At 50.3% G+C, this 16,759-nt stretch overlaps 2 protein-coding genes across 6 annotated transcripts; one reads left to right on the top strand and one right to left on the bottom strand.

The window, feature by feature from the left end:
* Positions 1-1,639: 1,639 nt before the first annotated feature.
* LOC131499877 (uncharacterized) lies at positions 1,640-6,515 on the bottom strand. Of its 3 annotated transcripts, none has more exons than XM_058708411.1 (4): positions 5,384-6,515; positions 4,692-4,969; positions 2,165-4,131; positions 1,640-1,885 (listed from the first exon to the last, which is right to left on the bottom strand). In XM_058708411.1, the coding sequence occupies exons 1-3, from the start codon at positions 6,259-6,261 to the stop codon at positions 3,818-3,820; spliced, it is 1,470 nt and encodes a 489-aa protein (XP_058564394.1). In that variant the 5' UTR covers positions 6,262-6,515; the 3' UTR covers positions 1,640-1,885; positions 2,165-3,817. The 3 variants fall into 3 exon arrangements, with proteins under 3 accessions (XP_058564394.1, XP_058564393.1, XP_058564395.1); XM_058708410.1 differs by having other exon boundaries at positions 2,182-4,131; XM_058708412.1 differs by lacking the exon at positions 4,692-4,969 and having other exon boundaries at positions 2,182-4,131.
* On the top strand, positions 6,467-16,745 carry LOC131499922 (uncharacterized). Of its 3 annotated transcripts, none has more exons than XM_058708508.1 (5): positions 6,467-6,569; positions 8,855-9,055; positions 15,152-15,298; positions 15,734-15,826; positions 16,013-16,745. In XM_058708508.1, exons 1-5 carry the CDS (start codon positions 6,548-6,550, stop codon positions 16,213-16,215), a joined length of 666 nt encoding a protein of 221 aa, XP_058564491.1. In that variant the 5' UTR covers positions 6,467-6,547; the 3' UTR covers positions 16,216-16,745. The 3 variants fall into 3 exon arrangements, with proteins under 3 accessions (XP_058564491.1, XP_058564489.1, XP_058564490.1); XM_058708506.1 differs by having other exon boundaries at positions 6,468-6,569; positions 15,698-15,826; XM_058708507.1 differs by lacking the exon at positions 6,467-6,569 and adding an exon at positions 8,047-8,360 and having other exon boundaries at positions 15,698-15,826.
* The last annotated feature ends 14 nt before the right edge of the window (positions 16,746-16,759 follow it).

The raw sequence follows: 16,759 nt of genomic DNA, 5'->3' as shown, positions 1-16,759 counted from the left end.
AAAAAAGGAAACTCCTCTACTTCAAACCCACTCGCCAGAGTCGCCACTGTCAACAGTGTGGTGTGGACTTTTTATTTTATGGCTGTATACACACACATGTTATGGGTAGCGATTTTTTTTTTTTTTTCATTCCAGTTTGTCCCCTAAATAGTCTCCCCCGGATCAGTACAGAGTGACCTTATTCCTTAAACGGGGGCCAAATATTCCCTTCTGTGTGAGTGGAACACACATTGTTTAGCTGGTCTCCCTGGTCATTTGGGTTGTTTTCTTCCGGTGAGGAGACACCTCCCACGGAGCTTATAGTCTGATGTAAAAGGAACATATCCTTATATTAACAAAAGGAGACCTTTCTTCACTGGCTTTTGCCTCACCCAGAGTAAAAAGCAAAGTCTTCACTGTGGCCCACAAGGCCCGGAGGGACCTAGCCCCTGTTCCCCCTCTGTCCCTGTCTCCCTCTCCCTTGCTCAGGGTACACTAGTAATTGGCTTCCCTAATCTTCCTGGAACCTGCCAAGGACGTTTGTACCTCAGAACTTTTGTTGTTCCCTCTGCCGGGAATCCTTTCCCCCAACCTATCCCCATGGCTCTCCTCTCTTCAATCATGTCTCTGCTCAGATATTACCTTGGCATAGAGCCCCTGCCCCTTCCCAGACCCATCTCTATTCCCCTCCTTTATTTTTCCTCATGGCACTTATCCCTAACATATCTGTTTTGCCTCCCTGCGGAAATGTGAAGCCATAAAAACAAGGATGTGTGTTTAGTTTGATCACTGCTATAGATCCAGTCTCTGGCATATAGTTGCAGCTTATTTTCATTAAAGATGAGCAAATTTGAGAGCCTTTTGTGGGAGAGAAGCGGATTATTTTAGCAACCCTTAAAGAGCACAAACTAGGTGTTATGTTAAAGTCTATCTAGATTGAAGTACTATCATTACTCCCATTTTACAGATGAGGAAACTGAGACCCAGATGGGTCAATGCCTGGACACAGGTCACGGAGCTAGTAGGTGGCAGAGCCTAGACTCAACCCTTCCAGCTTAACCACTGTGTGAAAGGGAGGTCGAGGGGACCCCCCAGGTCAAGGGCCTGTAGGGGGACCCAGGTAGTGAGATAAATTTGTACTTGAGTTTCAACCGTGCCCTGTTCACCAAATGACTCTGATAGCAAAAATATGCTACATGGAACAGCCTTAAAAATGGATGGATGGATGGATAGATAGATAGATAGATAGATAGACAGATAGACAATTTTTAAAAAGAACAGCCCTGTGTTGGAGGAGTTTGGCGAGAAGAAAGAGGAAGTGATGACAGGGGCTGCTGGTGAGGGCAGGAGGTGAGGAGTGGGTGCAGGGAGAATTTCCCTCAGGAGGGGCACATTATTGGGGGTCTGGGAAGTAAAAGATGAAGCCCTAAGGGCTTGGAGAGAATCAGCTATTCAACAAATATTGATTGACACCATTTGTATGTATACCAGGAACCATTGGCACAGCCTCTTTGTTGACCTTGTGCCTTGCGTCTCTTTCCTCTGAATCGCTTCCCTCACCTGTCCCTCTACCCCAGAGGGCCCAAGGGATGGCCCCCGTGAGAGTTGGCATTTCCACAGAACACTTAGAAGGTACTGAGCTAAGAGAATATTCTGGGCAAAAGGTACAGATTATTTAAATATACAGATTATTAATCTGAGTGGGGGATTAAGAGGGGACCGAAAAGGGCAAGACTCTCAGTGGGGGTGGGGGACTAGAGAGTAGGGTTGTCAAGTGCTTGGCAGGGAGCTGTGGGAGCAGGCCAGCGGTGGGGTCATCCCTGTGTCCTGGAGCGCCATCAAGTCCAGATGCCCTGGAGCGCCAGGATGGACCAGAAGTTCATGTAGTTCAGACAGGAAAGGAAACCTGAAGAAGGAAGAGAGCAGAGGGGGTGAGGTGCAGCATTCATAGCCTACTCCAGATCCTGATTCTTTTCCCAAGCCCAGCCACACGCCTACCCTGCCCCCAATCCATTTCCCAACCCGTACCCAACCCCATCCCTTCATCCAGCCCTATGCCCAACCCCACCCTCATCTCCCACCTCAATCCCAGCTTGTCCAGCCCTGTCCACAACCCGTCCTCATCCCGAACGCTGTCCCACTCAGTCCCTACGCATATCCCTGAAAACCCATGCCCAAAACCAACCCCGGCCCAGCCCAGACCACTCATCAGGAAGAGAAAGATGCCGGTCCACGCCAGGTAGAAGCTGAGCCCCAGAGTGTAGGTCATGCCTTCCTGCAGGTACCCATGGGCCTGCATCAGGTAGAACAGGATACCCAGTATCATGCTGGCCCCTGCGTGAGTACAGGTGTTAGGAAGCTGGGCATCAGGTGTGTGCAGACCCCTGCCCATAGTTGTATGGCTGCCTGGCTCTCGCTCGATATTCTCCCAGTGTCTTTTGCCTCCCCGTACCTCTGTGCGCAGGCAGGAAAGCAGGCTCTTGATAGTGTCGTGGTAGAGCACATCGGGACCATTGGGTTGTGTCTAAAACCATAGGCTTTGCGGCCAACCAGAACAGAGCTCTTGTGCTGCCTCTCCCTCCCACCTTAGGGTAACTACTCCGTCTCTCTGAGCCTCACTTCCTTCGTATGTAAAAAAAAATATGAGTCATAGGACTCATCTCCTTGGGCTGTCGTGAGGAGTTGTTGAGATTGGCACAATTCCTGGCACACAGTGAGCCCACAAGAATTGACATGATGATGATGATGATGATGATGATTGTATTGGGTCTTTAATTTTGGGCTTCTGAAGAAGTAGACTAGGAACCCACTCATTCTGCATATTTCAACTTAAAAAAAAATTCAGGTAGTGAAGACCTGGGTCATTTTTTCTTTATGTTGTTGAAAAATAATATAAGAGGTGTTTCTCATGTAATTAAAAAGACTGAGCAGAATTTTTTTTTTTTTTGTAGAAAAATGTCTTATATTAGATGACATAAAACTGAGGTGTTTTCTACCCTTTGTACCTTATATGTAAACAGTTGGGAAGAGCTACCAGACAAATTGGATAAATACTATTTGCAAACAAGGAAATAGGGAGTTGAATGTTTCCTACTCTTGACTTTGCTATCATTGTCCAAAAATGTTTTCCTGATAAAACTAAAAGCTGTGGTCAATCATTACAAGTGATAGGAACGTAATATCCTTCATTTCCAAATTAATGTGCCAACCCAGCTCCTTTTCTAAAAAGTGTGATTTGGCAATGCAAATTGAAAACTAGACTAATTCTAATCAATTAGAATTAGCATATCAATTTTGAGACATTTGGGTCACGTGGAAGGATTATCATGGTAAGGAATTGTGCAAGGTTAAATAGCTCCATCAGGTGCCAACATTTTCTAATCCGATCCTCACTACATCTCCACGCGATAGGAAATTTCACCCCCACCCTACAGAAAACCGTAGGCTCAGAAAGATTAAGTAACTTGAACAAAATCACCGAGCCGGGGACAGGGGGCGGGGGGGGGGGTGGGGGGGGTGGAGAAAGGATTTGGGCTGGGTCAGCACTGGAAATGGGTATTGGGTAGAGGTTGAAGTTTGAGTGGTGAGGACAGAGGGTGAGGTGGGGGACGGGGTTTGGTTGAGTTTGAGAGTGAGGTTCACCGGTGCTAGAGTTGGGTTGGGTTTGGAATGAGTGCTGAGATTTGGAAAGGGGTTGGGGACGGTAGTGAGGATGGTTTGGAGATTGGAAAGAGATAAAATGGGAGTGGGGGGTGGGGACGTGGAGAGGTGGCGGGTGAACTGGAGGCTGGTATTGGGGCTGGAGGTGAGGTTGTGTTGTTGGAAGCTTGTATATTTTTTATTGGGATTGATCAGAGATTTGGAGGGAGATAGAACTGGGATGGGCAATGTACGTGAGGGTGCGGATGGTGTTGGGATGTGGTGGGGGGGGGTTGGGTATCATCATGGGCACTGGGCAAGGTACTCCTCGCCTCGGTTCCTGAGGGATAGATCGCACTGCCATGCCTGTCAGGGTGCTGATGATGACGTTGGAGAAGTCCAGCACAGGTAAGTTGGAGCTGGTGAAGAAGATGATGTTTATGAGCATGATGCACAGGCAGAAGCCGGCAATACTGGCAAGGATGAGAAAGGCCCAGGCAAAGTCCAACAAGTCTGGGGAAGGAAGAAAATCAGAACACCAAGAGGCCCTCCGACTGAGCATGGGGGACAGGGTCCCCCATGAGGCTGGGAGTATTCCTGAACCCTCTCCCTTGCAAATTTTTCTTTCTCATTTTAAGAAAATTGAAACTGGGCTGTAGAGAAGGGATATTAAGGCAGATGCCTTTAGCATTGAGGGCACACCTCTGGGTCAGTGAGAACAGTGTCTTGGGCAGTGAGAAGAGGGGTGGGAATTGAGGAACCAGTTCTGTGTGATGAGGAAAGATTCCTTGGGGTGAAAAAGTCTCAGGATAATGTGTAAGATCCTAGGGTTAAGAGGACTGTGGGGATGGGTATCATGTAATTGAAGGTGAGCATAGGGCAATGGGGATGATCCTGGGGCAATGAGGACCATCTGGAGGAAGGGATGACTATCCGGGGGTAGTGAGAACTATCCCAGAGAAGGGAAGACTAACCCTGGGCAGTGAAGACCATCCTAGAGAGGGCAGAGAAGGGTCCCCGGGACAAAGAAGAGAGATGAGTCCCAGGAAGGGTGAGTATAGGGTAGGCCTTACAAGCATTCTGGTCGTACTCATGAAGGCAGGAGATGTCAGGGCACTGCACAAAGAAGATGGTGTTGATGGGGATGGTCGAGGGGCCATCAGGATCCCCAGGGGATGTCAATGGAACCTGGAAGTGGATCCAGGGCTGGCCCAGGGTGATGAGACCGATGATCACCATGCCAGCCAGGCTCAGTGCCAGGCTCACCTGACGGCTGATCTTCTTGGCTCCATGCAGCAGCCGCCAGCCCATGGGCAACTGTGAATACCTGCATTTACTCCTTCTCTGACACCTGTAGCAGATCGCCCACCACAAGTGTCACCACTGAGTCCAGCCACCCAGCCCAGTCACCCCAGTCCAACTGCCAGACCAGACCATGACCCACCCAGTGTAGCCTTCAGACTATCTTCTCTACGTCCATTCTCCCTGGCCTGTATCCTTCAGGTCCTGCCTCTAGATGTTTAGCCTCTAGGCTCCCTTGTCTCCAGATCTAACTTCCAGACCCTGCCACCCCCAAGTTCAGTTCCTAGGTTGAATTACAGGTCCAGCCTTTATGTTATGCCCTACCCAGGGTCAGCCTCACTTGGGTCCAACCTCTAGTTTCCAGTAGACTGGCTTTGCTTCTGGTCGCTGACCTTTGACTACTGCCCCTCCCCCAGAATCCTAGCCCAGAACCTGGCCCACTGCCTGGACCCCTGCCTCTCACCCGCCAGAATCCATCTCAGCAGATCTGCTTGAACGTATGCTCTGGATATTGTCGTCTAGAGTACTTGGGTTGTACAGGGAGCTGTCCATAGAGTCTTTGAAACTCTCCTGGGTGGTCCAGATAATTGAATCAGTGCTTTTGACACTGGCCGTGGGGCTGTGAGTAATTGAAGGGGGGACATCGACTTTGGCCCGGATTGGCAATGTGAGGCATTGAGTACTTAAACAAGGACTCTGACTTGTTGGAAGGTGGTCTTGGCTACTGACTTGACTACTATTGTAGTTAAGGGACTCTACATTGTTCAGGGAGACGTGAGGAAGTAATGGAGAGTTTTGGATGCTGAAGTGGTGAGTTTGGAAAATTGGTGGAACATCTTGGGTCTTCAAACGCTGACTGTAGGTAACTGACGGTGTATCTTGGATACTGAGCCGATGACCGCTCACAGTGGATGGCATGTCCTCAGTACTGACCCAGCAACTGTTGATAATGGGTGGCACATCTTGGATACTGGCCCAGCGACTGTGGACTAGTGGAGGGTCTTGGATGCTGACCCGGCGATTGTGGATAATGGACAAGGGTTCTTGGATGCTGACCCGGTGACTGTTGATAATGGGTGGGGGCCCTTGGATGCTGGCCCGGCGATTATGGATAATGAGCGGGGGCTCTTGGATGCTGACCCGGCGATTATGGATAATGGGCGGGGGCTCTTGGATGCTGACCCGGCCACTGTTGATAATGGGCTGAGAGTCTTGGATTCTGACCTGGGGCTTGTAAGTAATTGGTGGAGAGACTTCGGTCTCATTTTGAGTATTACTGGGAGCTCCTGGAAGGAAACCTGGCTGGGTGCTCTGGGGTCCAGACTGGGACCTCTGGGACATGTGGGGATGCAGCGTAAGGCCAGTCCCCAGATGCACTAAACAGTCACCAACTGCTTTTAGCCCCTCTTTCCAGGCACCTCCATGGCCACCTGGAAGTCTGTTGGTCTCCCTCCCAGGTTCAGGCTTGGCCCTTGGCGGTTTGGATCTCTCTGACCCTTCTTCTGTGTTCTCTGGTCTCTCCTGCTGTCCACAGGCAGGCCTCAGGGCTTCAGTCTGGCCTGCATCTGGGGTTGGGGGGGAGGTTCCATGACAGTTGGAGAGATTCCAGGCGGTTGGGACATTGGCCATGGACTCATGCTCTACCCTGTGTGAGTGACATGGGGGCTGGGGCTGGGTCAGAGTGGGTTCCAGGTGAGGTATGGGCAGGGTCAGGATTGGGTCAAGAAGAGGTCATGGCTGGGTCTGAGAGATGTCAGGACTGGGCAAAGGTGGGGGAGAGGGGGAGAGAATGGTCAGGGTAGAGAAAGCGCAGGGTCAGAGATGGGCCAGAATAGGGCCAGGGTTGGGCAGGGCTGAACCAGCACTGGGGCACCAGCATTTCTGAGATCAGTTCTTACAGTTTCTGGAAGGCCTGAGATCTGAATTTATAATTCCCTCCTTCTACCTGCCCCTACCCCACCCCACTCCCGGGGCCTTTCCTGAATTGATTTCCTCCTTTTATTCCCTTTTCAAGTTCAGTACGTCTCTCCACTGTCTCTGTCTTTCTTCACCTTTTCCTGAGACCTCAGGGACCTATTCTCTGGCCTCAAAGACCTCCAATCCAAGCTTGCGTTCTCTCCATCCTTTCTTTTGGCTCGTGTGGTAGACTTTTGAGAAACAAACAAACAAGCAAACAAATAAAAAAGAAAGAAAGGAAAAGAAAAGAAAAGAAAAGAAAAAAGAAAAAAGGAAACCCGCAAACTTTTATGTCTTTAATTACACAAATACCCATCTAACTCCTCAACTGTCAAAGGAGACAATGATAATTCACAGGATTGTCATAAAGACGAAGTGTAAAAGCATCGAGAACCCATTGTAATAGAAACCTGTTGAATTTTTTGCACTTCACAGATGCTGATTTTGACTCTCAAAGACACTTTCTCCATCCTCCAAAGCTCGTGCCTGAGTCCTAGACCCAACCTTCTCTGAAATCCAAATTGAGAGATGCCACAGGACAGGAAGGAATTACTATACATAGATAACCATGGATGTGTCTACCAGTTCATACACCCATGCATTCAATCGTTACCATCTTAAAAAATGTTTATTTTCGTTTTTGAGGAGGGGGAGGGGCAGGAGAGAGAGAGAGAATCCCAAGCAGGCTCCGCACCAGCAGTGCTGAGCCTGATGCGGGGCTTGAACCCACGAACAGTGATCATGACCTGAGCTGAAATCAAGAGTGGGATGCTTGGGGCGCCTGGGTGGTCCGGTCGGTTAAGCATCCGACTTCGGTTCAGGTCACGATCTCCTGCTTTGTGAGTTTGAGTCCCGCGTCAGGCTCTGTGCTGACAGCTCAGAACCTGGAACCCACTTTGAATTCTGTGTCTCCCTTTCTGCTCCTCCCCTGCTCATGCTCTGTCTCTCTGTCTCCTTCAAAAATAATAAACATTCAAATAAAAAATTAAAAAAAAAAAGAGTGGGACGCTCAACCAACCGAGTCATCCAGGTGCCCCTCGATTGTTACCTTTTTACTTTAACAACCAGCAAAGGCTCTGTACCAGGTGATGAAGGTGCAGTGGGAAAAAGAAGAGATCTGTTCTCTACCCTCAGGGGGGTCTGTTCGGTAAGATAGTAGTGAGATAGTAAGAAAGTAGTGAGATAAGGGATGCCAGTGAAGGAGACTTGCGTGTTGCACTGATAAGGGAGCACTTGGTGGGCGACCTTGCCAAGAACTGAAGTTGAAGGGTGAATTGAAGTTGGGCTGGGCTGGGGGGCTCAGGATGGGAGATGTGGGTGGAGTGACGTGGGAGGTGAGATCTAAAGGGTGGCCAAGGCAGTCTGGGCACAGGTGGGAGAAGGGTGCCCCAGGCAGAAGGAGCAGCCTGGACTGCTTCTTGAATTGCTGAGGTAGGAAAGCTCCCGGTGTGAGAGGAACCCTGTGAAGTCTCGTGTGGCTGGAGGTAAGTGAATAGTGGGAGGGACAGGATTTCCCTGCCAGTTGGGAAGTCTGGTAAGATCACAGGGGGCTTGGTGAACGCAGGGCACGCCACTGGCATTTCGTTCTGCTGGCACCACGGGTCTTGGCCTCACGAGCACACTGTGGAACCCACGTCGCAGTTGTCCATGTCCTGGATGGGGATTTGTGACAGGGGTCTAGAGAAGCAGTTGAGGTCAAGGGCAGAGATGGAGCTGGGGTTTGGGGAACAGGGACTGGAGGATGGGGGTGGAGACAAAACAAGTCGGTTTGGGCTCCGAATGGGGTTGTGGGCGAAGGCTGGGCTGGACGTCAGGGTTAGAGGTGGGAGTGAGGGTGCATTTGGGATCAGAGGTGGGGATGAGGTTGGGATTGGGGTCTGGGTGGAGGTGCAGACGTGGCTGTGGCTGGAAATGGAGACTAGGCTGCAGCAGTGTGGTGCAGGTGGATGTGGACCCGAGGAACTCTACTCTTTCCCAGCGGACATGGTCTCTTCCTGGGAGGAGGACCGCAAGTTCATCCTGCGGGGCTGGTCTCTGGTCTTCAGCATCCTCGCAACCCTGATGATGCTCAGCGTGGTGGATGGACGTCTGGCGTACTTGCAGGGCTCTTACACTGGCTACCTGGGCTTCTGGACAGACTGCAGGAAGCACAAGTGTGTCAGCCTGGGCCAAGTCACCGGTCAGTAGGAGGCTGGACAGACTATGGGGCACTCGAAGTGGGGCATCTTGGGAAGTTATCAGGGGTGGGAATCTCTGGGGGAAGTTCTTTGCATGTTCTTGGGGATAAATGTTTAGAATTCTCAGGAGAGTCTCTGGAGATTCTCTGAAGGGACTTGTGGAGAAGTCTCCTGGAGTTATACATGGCTTTTGAGGAGACAGGGAAACAGGACTGTCACAGCTCATGGGAAGAGCATTACAATTCACCGGAAACCAATCTGCCTCACGATTAGATGTTAAAGTCACCATCATTTTCTCCCTCGCTTTTTAAAATAGGTTTTTTTAAACGTATTGTTTACTTTAGAGAGAGGGAGCGCAAGTGGGGGAGGGGCAGAGAGAGCGTGGGGGACAGAGGATCCGAAGTGGGCTCCGTGCTAACAGTAGTGAACCCGATGTGGGGCTCGAACTCACAAACCACGAGAACATGACCTGAGCTGAAGTCAGACACTCAACCACTGAGCCACCCAGATGCCCCGAAAATAGTTCCTTTAAAAAGATGATTGTTTTTTTTTTTTTTTTTTTTTAATTTTTTTTTTCAACATTTTTTATTTATTTTTGGGACAGAGAGAGACAGAGCATGAACGGGGGAGGGGCAGAGAGAGAGGGAGACACAGAATCAGAAACAGGCTCCAGGCTCCGAGCCATCAGCCCAGAGCCTGACGCGGGGCTCGAACTCACGGACCGCGAGATCGTGACCTGGCTGAAGTCGGACGCCTAACCGACTGCGCCACCCAGGCGCCCCAAAAAGATGATTGTTTTTAAAAAAGGAAATTTCCAGCTCCTTCGGAAACATTTTGCTTTATCTTATGTCTCTGTGTGTGTTTCCAGTGCTTTTGAGCATTGCAACAGGAGGCAGTCCAGAACCTGGAGCCAGGGTGCCTGGGTTTGGATCCTGGCTCAACCATTTGGTCGCTGGGTGATCTTAGGCACGTTCTCTCACCTCTCTGTGCCTCAGTTTCCTCATTTCTAAAATGGTAGTGGTGGCGCACCTGGGTGGCTCAGTCGGTTAAGCGTCCGACTTCGGCTCAGGTCATGATCTCACGGTCCGTGAGTTCGAGCCCCCCGTCGGGCTCTGGGCTGACGGCTCAGAGCCTGGAGCCCCTTTCAGATTCTGTGTCTCCCTCTCTCTCTGCCCCTCCCCTGCTCGTGCTCTGTCTCTCTCTGTCTCAAAAATAAATAAACGTTAAAAAAATTAAAAAAAAAATGGTAGTGGTAGTAACCCCTATTCACGGGCTGTTGGAAGAATTAGCAAGTACAGTGCCTGGCACATATTAGGTGCTACACCAGGGTGGGCTATTATTATCCTAGGGAATTCGTTTTTCAGCCAATGCACCTATCGTCACTTCAGATCTCAAATAAGTTTATGAAACTTCAGAACACTGTGTGGTATTAATCTTATTTATTTATGTTCAATATCTCTTTCTTGTATACCTCCCAAACTCAAGTTGGTGTAAGCAAGACAAACATGCTTTCAAGTTATGGGAAAGTCCAGAGGTAAAGTCCAGTTCAGGTACTGCTGGATCCAGGTGCTCAAAGCCTGTCAATAGGGAATCTGTCTATGAAGGCTTCCTCTGTGTAGGGCCCTCAGGCAAGCTGTGGTAATGGGGCATCAGCAGCACCCAGATTCTGTCCTTTGTGTGAACAACCGTGGGGAAAAGAGAGCAAGTTGTCTTCTGTACCCTCAAGCAAAGATCTCAGGATGAGCTCTGATGGGATCAGATTTACTTCCCTGGGATTCTCACTCCTCCCGCACCCACACTGAACAGGAAGATGTCATGCTGTGATTGGCTGGGTCTGGATCACACACTTTTCTTAAGAGTCAATGGAGGGGTCATTTCTGTCTGAAAGCACAAGGACAGAGTGTGGGCACAGAGTTCCTCTGAACAAAGTCAAGTTGCTGTTGCCAGAAGAATGGGAATGGATGCTGGGTGGACAACTTTCTTCCATATTTATGATACATTAATGGAGCAAAATTATCCTGGGGTAGACGCCCAAGGGTGGGATACCAGGGTTTCTAAAGGGCTGAGGAGACTTTGTAAGGCTTTGATATGTCAGGATTCTCATGACAAGCAACAGAAGCCAATTAAACCTAGTGTAAGCAGGAAATGGATTTATAAACAATGCTGCGGGAGTTTGAAGAATCTCTGTGTGGCCAGAGAATTGGGCTCCGGGGGCCAAGTGATGGCGAACATGCCCAAAAAGTTCCCTGGAGGACTGGCTGGCTGGGCATACATACTACAGCTTGCTCTCTAGACCTGAACTCCACTGGGGAACCTCTTTCTCGGGTGCCCTGGGACTCTGCAGGTAGCAGTGGCCACACCTACCAGAAGAGAGTCCAGGCCTCCCTCTGGCTGTGAATTCCAAGTCTAGCGTGGCTCTTCTTTATTGGTGGATCCTGGTCACGTGCTGCGGTCTTCGCCTTAAGGGAGGCTGGTTTCCTTACTGGAGAGTGTGGATGCATACATTGGGGAAAATTCCCCAGATGTGGACTGGTTTCCAAAGGTGCTGGGAAGACAAAAAAGAGAGGTGAATGTTCATTACATTTCCCATTTGTTCCTAAATGTTAACTTTGTGTGATTTAAAATTTTTTCTTTGAGATTTAAGTTACTTTTATTTTATTTGAACGAGGAATATATTTGTATGGTTCAGCACTTTAACGAGTGCAAGAGTCTCCCTTACATTTCTGTCTCCCGTCCCACCCATTCCCCTTCCTGGGGGGTGACTGATGCTACTGAGCCATTAAAAAAAATTTTTTTTAATGCTTATTTAGAGAGAGAGAATGACAGAGTGTGAGCAGGGGAGGGGAGGAGAGAGAGAGGGAGACACATAATCCGAAGCAGGCTCCAGGCTCCAAGCTGTCAGCACAGACCCTGACACAGAGCTTGAACAGAGGAACCTCGAGGTCATGATCTGAGACAAAGTCGGTCACTTAATCTACTGAGCCACCCAGGGCCCTGCTACTAAGCCATTTTTAAGCTCTTATGTGTTCCTCCAGTTATATTTTCTACACATATGAGAAAATGGCTATTCTTAAACGGTATGACCATATAAACATATACAAACACATACATATACACACACACAGAAGCATGTCTCTGTATATACTGTGTGTGTTTATCACTTAAAAAGCACACAGGCAGTATTATAGCTCTCTTTTTATTTTTATTTATTTATTTTTTAAAAATGTTTATTTATTTTTGACAGAGAGAGAGACAGAGCATGAGCGGGGGAGGGGCAGAGAGAGAGGGAGACACAGAATCGGAAGCAGGCTCCAGGCTCCAAGCTGACAGCACGGAGCCTGACGCGGGGCTCGAACTCACAGACCGTGAGATCATCACCTGAGCTGAAGTTGGCACTCAACCGACTGAGCCACCCAGGCGCCCCTACAGTTCTCTTTTTAAAAGTAAACCAGCATTTACTGAATGCTCAGAATGTACAATGCTTTATGGTTGGCATAAAGACACAACATACAGGTTATGAGGGTCTTTTGTTAAGGTGTAGAAATTCAGAATTTTTATGTTCTTATTTATCCAGCTTTGCCTCTGTGACTTTACCAATTGCTTCTCAGCTTGAGGAGTTCTTCTCCCTCTAGATTGTTGATGAACATTCAATTCTGGTTGTGTGTGTGTGTGTGTGTGTGTGTGTGTGTTACAGTTTGTGATTTTAGTGGGTGGTATGTAGGCAGCATTGAATCCTGCACTCCTTGCCAACTTATGGAAGGGATTTGAATTAGTCAGGAGTCTTTGGACCACAAGTAACAGAAACTCTAACGTGAAGTAGCTTGAGTGAAGGAACTTCTGGTCTCACCTAAATGAAAAAGAGTGGGAGTAGGAATGCTTTCAGGCATGGCTGAATTCAAGAGTCCAAGTGATAGTATCAGACACATTACTATCTGTCTGTTTCTTGGCTACTTGGATTGGCTTCATTCTCAAGGCTCCCCCTAGTGGCAAGTCAGGATCTAGTTAGGAAAATAAATCATTCTAGGTGCTTTAGAGGACAGTAAATATAGGGGATTGATTTCATGGGTAACAGAATAGCTGAGAAGCTGAGTAGGTAATGGTGAGGCAAAGCAGAGATTAGCAACTCAAGAAGCTGCTACACCCTTTAGCCCAGAAGAACAAAGAAAAGAGGTGGTATTACCAGAGCCTGGAAGCTGGAGCCATCGGGAAGGCTTAGACTCGTAGTGCTATTTGCTTAGAGGTGGCTAGAATCACAGAAAAAAAAAATAAAAATGAATCTACTGCTAAAGACACCAGCTGAGGTGGGGGTTGGGGAGAGGGAAATAAATACACTGGCTTGTTCTCTTCTTCCAGAGCCAGTCTTCTGCCAGTGCCTCCCATTAGCCAAATGTACTGATAAGCCAGTGATCAAAGGAGGTTGGGAAATGTAGCCTTTGCGACACAGAATAAGGAAGCATGGGCAATGGATCTGAGAGAAGACAAACAGCTGGTAGAACTGCTAACGATGTGGGCTCAAGCCTGGCAGGAAAAAGAACACAAAACGTTCCTGCAAAAGTCTTGTGTGGCTGGGTCACATGAGCACCTCAAACCAAGTAGAGCAGCCAGAGTGATGCAATGCACTGATTAGCTTATAACTGGGGCTGAGAGTGGGGAACAGGCAGGAGGGTGAGTCGGAGAGGTAAGCCACAAATGTCTACTTCTGACCAAACCACCAAGTGGGCTCATCTCTGGGTTGACAAGAGCCAGGGACTTGAATGTCATCTCAACTCTCTTTCTCCTCTCGTCTGCTTTTCTTTCTTAGTTTTACCCTATCAGATCTCCTATCCCCCATGAGGCTAGGTCCAAGGCCAGGAAGCTCCAAGCTCATAAACCTCCTGACTAGAGGAACGAGGGCTCTTGGCAGCTTCAGTCAGAGAAAGTCCCAGGGCAGAGCTTGACTGGTTGATTTTGGTCATATGCCCATCTTTGGGCCAATCACCGTGGTCTGGGGTATGGGGCACTGTGATTGACTCAGGTGGAGTCATATGACTATTTTGGTGGCCCCCAGAAAGCAGGGTATGTCATGAGAATCTCTCAACCAGGATTATGTGACTGATGCCCAGAGCACTATTGCTATTCTGTATATATGTCCCAGCTTTTGCTTTCTGATTATGTGTTAGAGATATGCCGTTTGCCAGAAACAAAGCGGATGGAGTCTTAGCTCATTTGGCTGAGACAGTCTTGCACTGTTCAAAAGTAGGCAATGTAGAGAAGGGCTAAAAAGAGATGTAATTCTCAGAAGGGGCCAAAACTCTTGTTCTGAAATGTACATTGGATAAATATTCACTGAAACTGAGTGTGGTTCTGTGGTTTTCAAGTATCTGGAAGTTTTTCTTGTGTGTACATCAGAGTGTGTATGCTCTGGGGATCGAGGTGGGTGATTTGGAGAATGTCTGTGGGAGGGCTCTGCGGTGTGAATGGGGGTGATAATGGGGGGAGGTTCTGGGTGTAAAAATGGGATCACTAGAAGACCTTGGGATGTGAATGGGAGACGCCTGAGCAGAAGCAGGGTGTCTTTGGAGACTAGGGGAACTAAAGTGTCTTGGACAATTTTGAGGGTGCTATTGGGGGTGTCTGGGTGTGATACTGAGGGCATTACTGTGAGATGCTGTGGGATGCCTTCTGGGAGTATGAGTGGGATGACTTTGGAGGTGTCTGTGGGGATGACTCTAGAAAAGATTGAGATGATTCCGTGGGGTGACTTTGAGGATGTGAGTGGGGATGGCTTAAGGGTCATCTGTGGGGTCACCTTGGAAGTATGGGTGGGGTTGATTACGAGGGTGGACTTTGGAGGAGGTGGGGGTGATTGGGACAACTTTGAGGGTATCATTGGGGATGATTTTGACTTTACAGGTGCCTGGGGGTGACTCTGAGAGAGAGAGATTTTAGGATTTTTTAGAAGGGACTTTGGTGGTGGAAATGGGGTGATGTTGAGGTTGTCTGTAGCCAAACTTTGGGGGTGTCTGTTGGGCTGCTCATGGGCTGTCGGTAGGGTGAGTTTGGAGGGTGACCTTGGAGAGCATCTGGGGATGACTCGGCAGCATTTCCTCTCCCTCCAGTTCTCATCCATATGAGCATGGGCTTCATGATGCTGGCCCTGACCCTGTGTCTCATCCTCCTCCCCTTCATGTGCCTCTCCTTCCGGCCAGTGTTCCGACGCCTTACTAAGATCGACCTTGTCTTCAGTTTTCTCAGCTTCAGCACTGGTAAGTGTCGGCCTGGGGGAAGGGGAGATACCCCCAGTGTCTTGCCCCAGGACTCTCTGTTTGGCTTTGGGGAGGTGTATCTCAAGATTTCTGTCCTGCTGACTCTGTCTTTGAACGTCTCTCGGGATCTCTGCCCCACTGTTTCAGCTCTTTCATCTCAGTCGGGGTGAGTGTCGGGGGCATCTGTCTCTCCTTCCTGCTTCCCTCTTTTTCTTCCTGCTTCTCTCCGGGTGTCTTTGTGTCTGCACAGGAGTTTGTGTGCCTGTGTATGCACACACACCTGCTTGTCATGGAGGGTGGGAGGAGAGAGGCCGTCTCTGTCTCTCTTCTCTTTATGGGGGTATCCTGGGGTTCCTGTCCAGCCTTTGTGTCCGTCTCTCCGGCCCCACCCCAGTGCAGGGTTCCTGATCGTTCTCAGTCTGACGCTCTTTGTAGTCAACTGTGAGACGCTACACCCGAGGCCACAAGTATCCTACCTGGTGACCACCTACCTGTGCTGGGGCGCCGGCGCCTTGATGCTGTTGGCCGGTGAGGGCGGGACCTCGGGAGAAAGGGGCGGTGCCTCGGTAGGGCAGGGGGCGGGGCCCGGGAGAGGACTCGGGGCAGGGCCTGGGGCCGGATAAGGGCGGACCGGAGGGGAGGCCGCCTCGAGGGGTGGCGCGGGGCCTGCGGCGGGGCCCGGAGTTCAGCCGCTCACCAGCCCCCGGCCCCCAGGAGTGCTGAACTACTTAAACCACTTGGGCATGTGGGGCAGAAGTTCGCCCTTCATGGAGCGGTGTCTGAGCTGCCGTCGGTGGGTCTCGCAGCAGAACGCTCAGAGACGCGCGTCCGAACTGCAGTCCGACGCGGACCGCAAGCTCAGCCGGGACCTGTCCAGTGCATTCACCCCCGAGGGGCGCCCCCTCGAGCCTCTCTAAACAGTTGCACCCGAGCTTCGCAGGAAACTGACCGGTAACCGCAGCCGCATACCGGGCCCGCCCCCTCCGTCGTGGCAACGCGCCGGAGAATAGACCTCCCTTCGAGGGCCCGCTCCCAAAGAACAGGCCGTGCCTTCTGAGGACAGGCGACAAACCCCCACCCCTCGAGCTTGGGGTTTCCCTTTTCGGCTCTGTTCCCGCGCACCGAGTCCTCAACCTGCCTTCCCTCCTGCAGCGCGACACCGCCCCCTCCAGTTCTGTGCGCGGCGTGCCGCGCTCCCGGCTGGTGTGGCCCCGCCCCTGAGCCTAGCTAGGGCCCGCCCCTGGGTGGTTGGGCCTCTTAGGCCACGCCCCGAAGTTGCACTCCATGGTCTCGACACCTACCCCTCAGAGGGGGAGCCCCGCCCCTGGATACCCAGTCGGGACCCCGGCCGGTCACAACACTCACCGCCTCTGGATGTAGCTCCGCCCTTCTGCGGAACAGGCCCCTCCCAGAAAGGCGTGGCCTGCAACCACATTCCCCTCCCCCCCCCCCCCCCACACA

This window comes from Neofelis nebulosa, chromosome 17 (genome assembly GCF_028018385.1).
Source record: "Neofelis nebulosa isolate mNeoNeb1 chromosome 17, mNeoNeb1.pri, whole genome shotgun sequence".
Taxonomy (NCBI): domain Eukaryota; kingdom Metazoa; phylum Chordata; class Mammalia; order Carnivora; family Felidae; genus Neofelis; species Neofelis nebulosa.
The sequence above is the reverse complement of the archived record's forward strand: the minus strand, read 5'-3'. Positions and strand labels throughout refer to the sequence as shown.

Coding starts and splice junctions, on each gene's coding strand:
- LOC131499877 (XM_058708411.1), bottom strand. CDS start 6,261: ATGTCCCAGAGGTCCCAGTCTGGACCCCAGAGCACCCAGCCAGGTTTC. Junction 4,970..5,383: donor GCTGAGATGGATTCTGGCGG/GTGAGAGGCAGG, acceptor GATCTGCTACAG/GTGTCAGAGAAGGAGTAAAT. Junction 4,132..4,691: donor TGAGTACGACCAGAATGCTT/GTAAGGCCTACC, acceptor TTCCTTCCCCAG/ACTTGTTGGACTTTGCCTGG.
- LOC131499922 (XM_058708506.1), top strand. CDS start 6,548: ATGGACTCATGCTCTACCCTGT. Junction 9,056..15,151: donor CAGCCTGGGCCAAGTCACCG/GTCAGTAGGAGG, acceptor CTCTCCCTCCAG/TTCTCATCCATATGAGCATG. Junction 15,827..16,012: donor CGCCTTGATGCTGTTGGCCG/GTGAGGGCGGGA, acceptor CCCGGCCCCCAG/GAGTGCTGAACTACTTAAAC.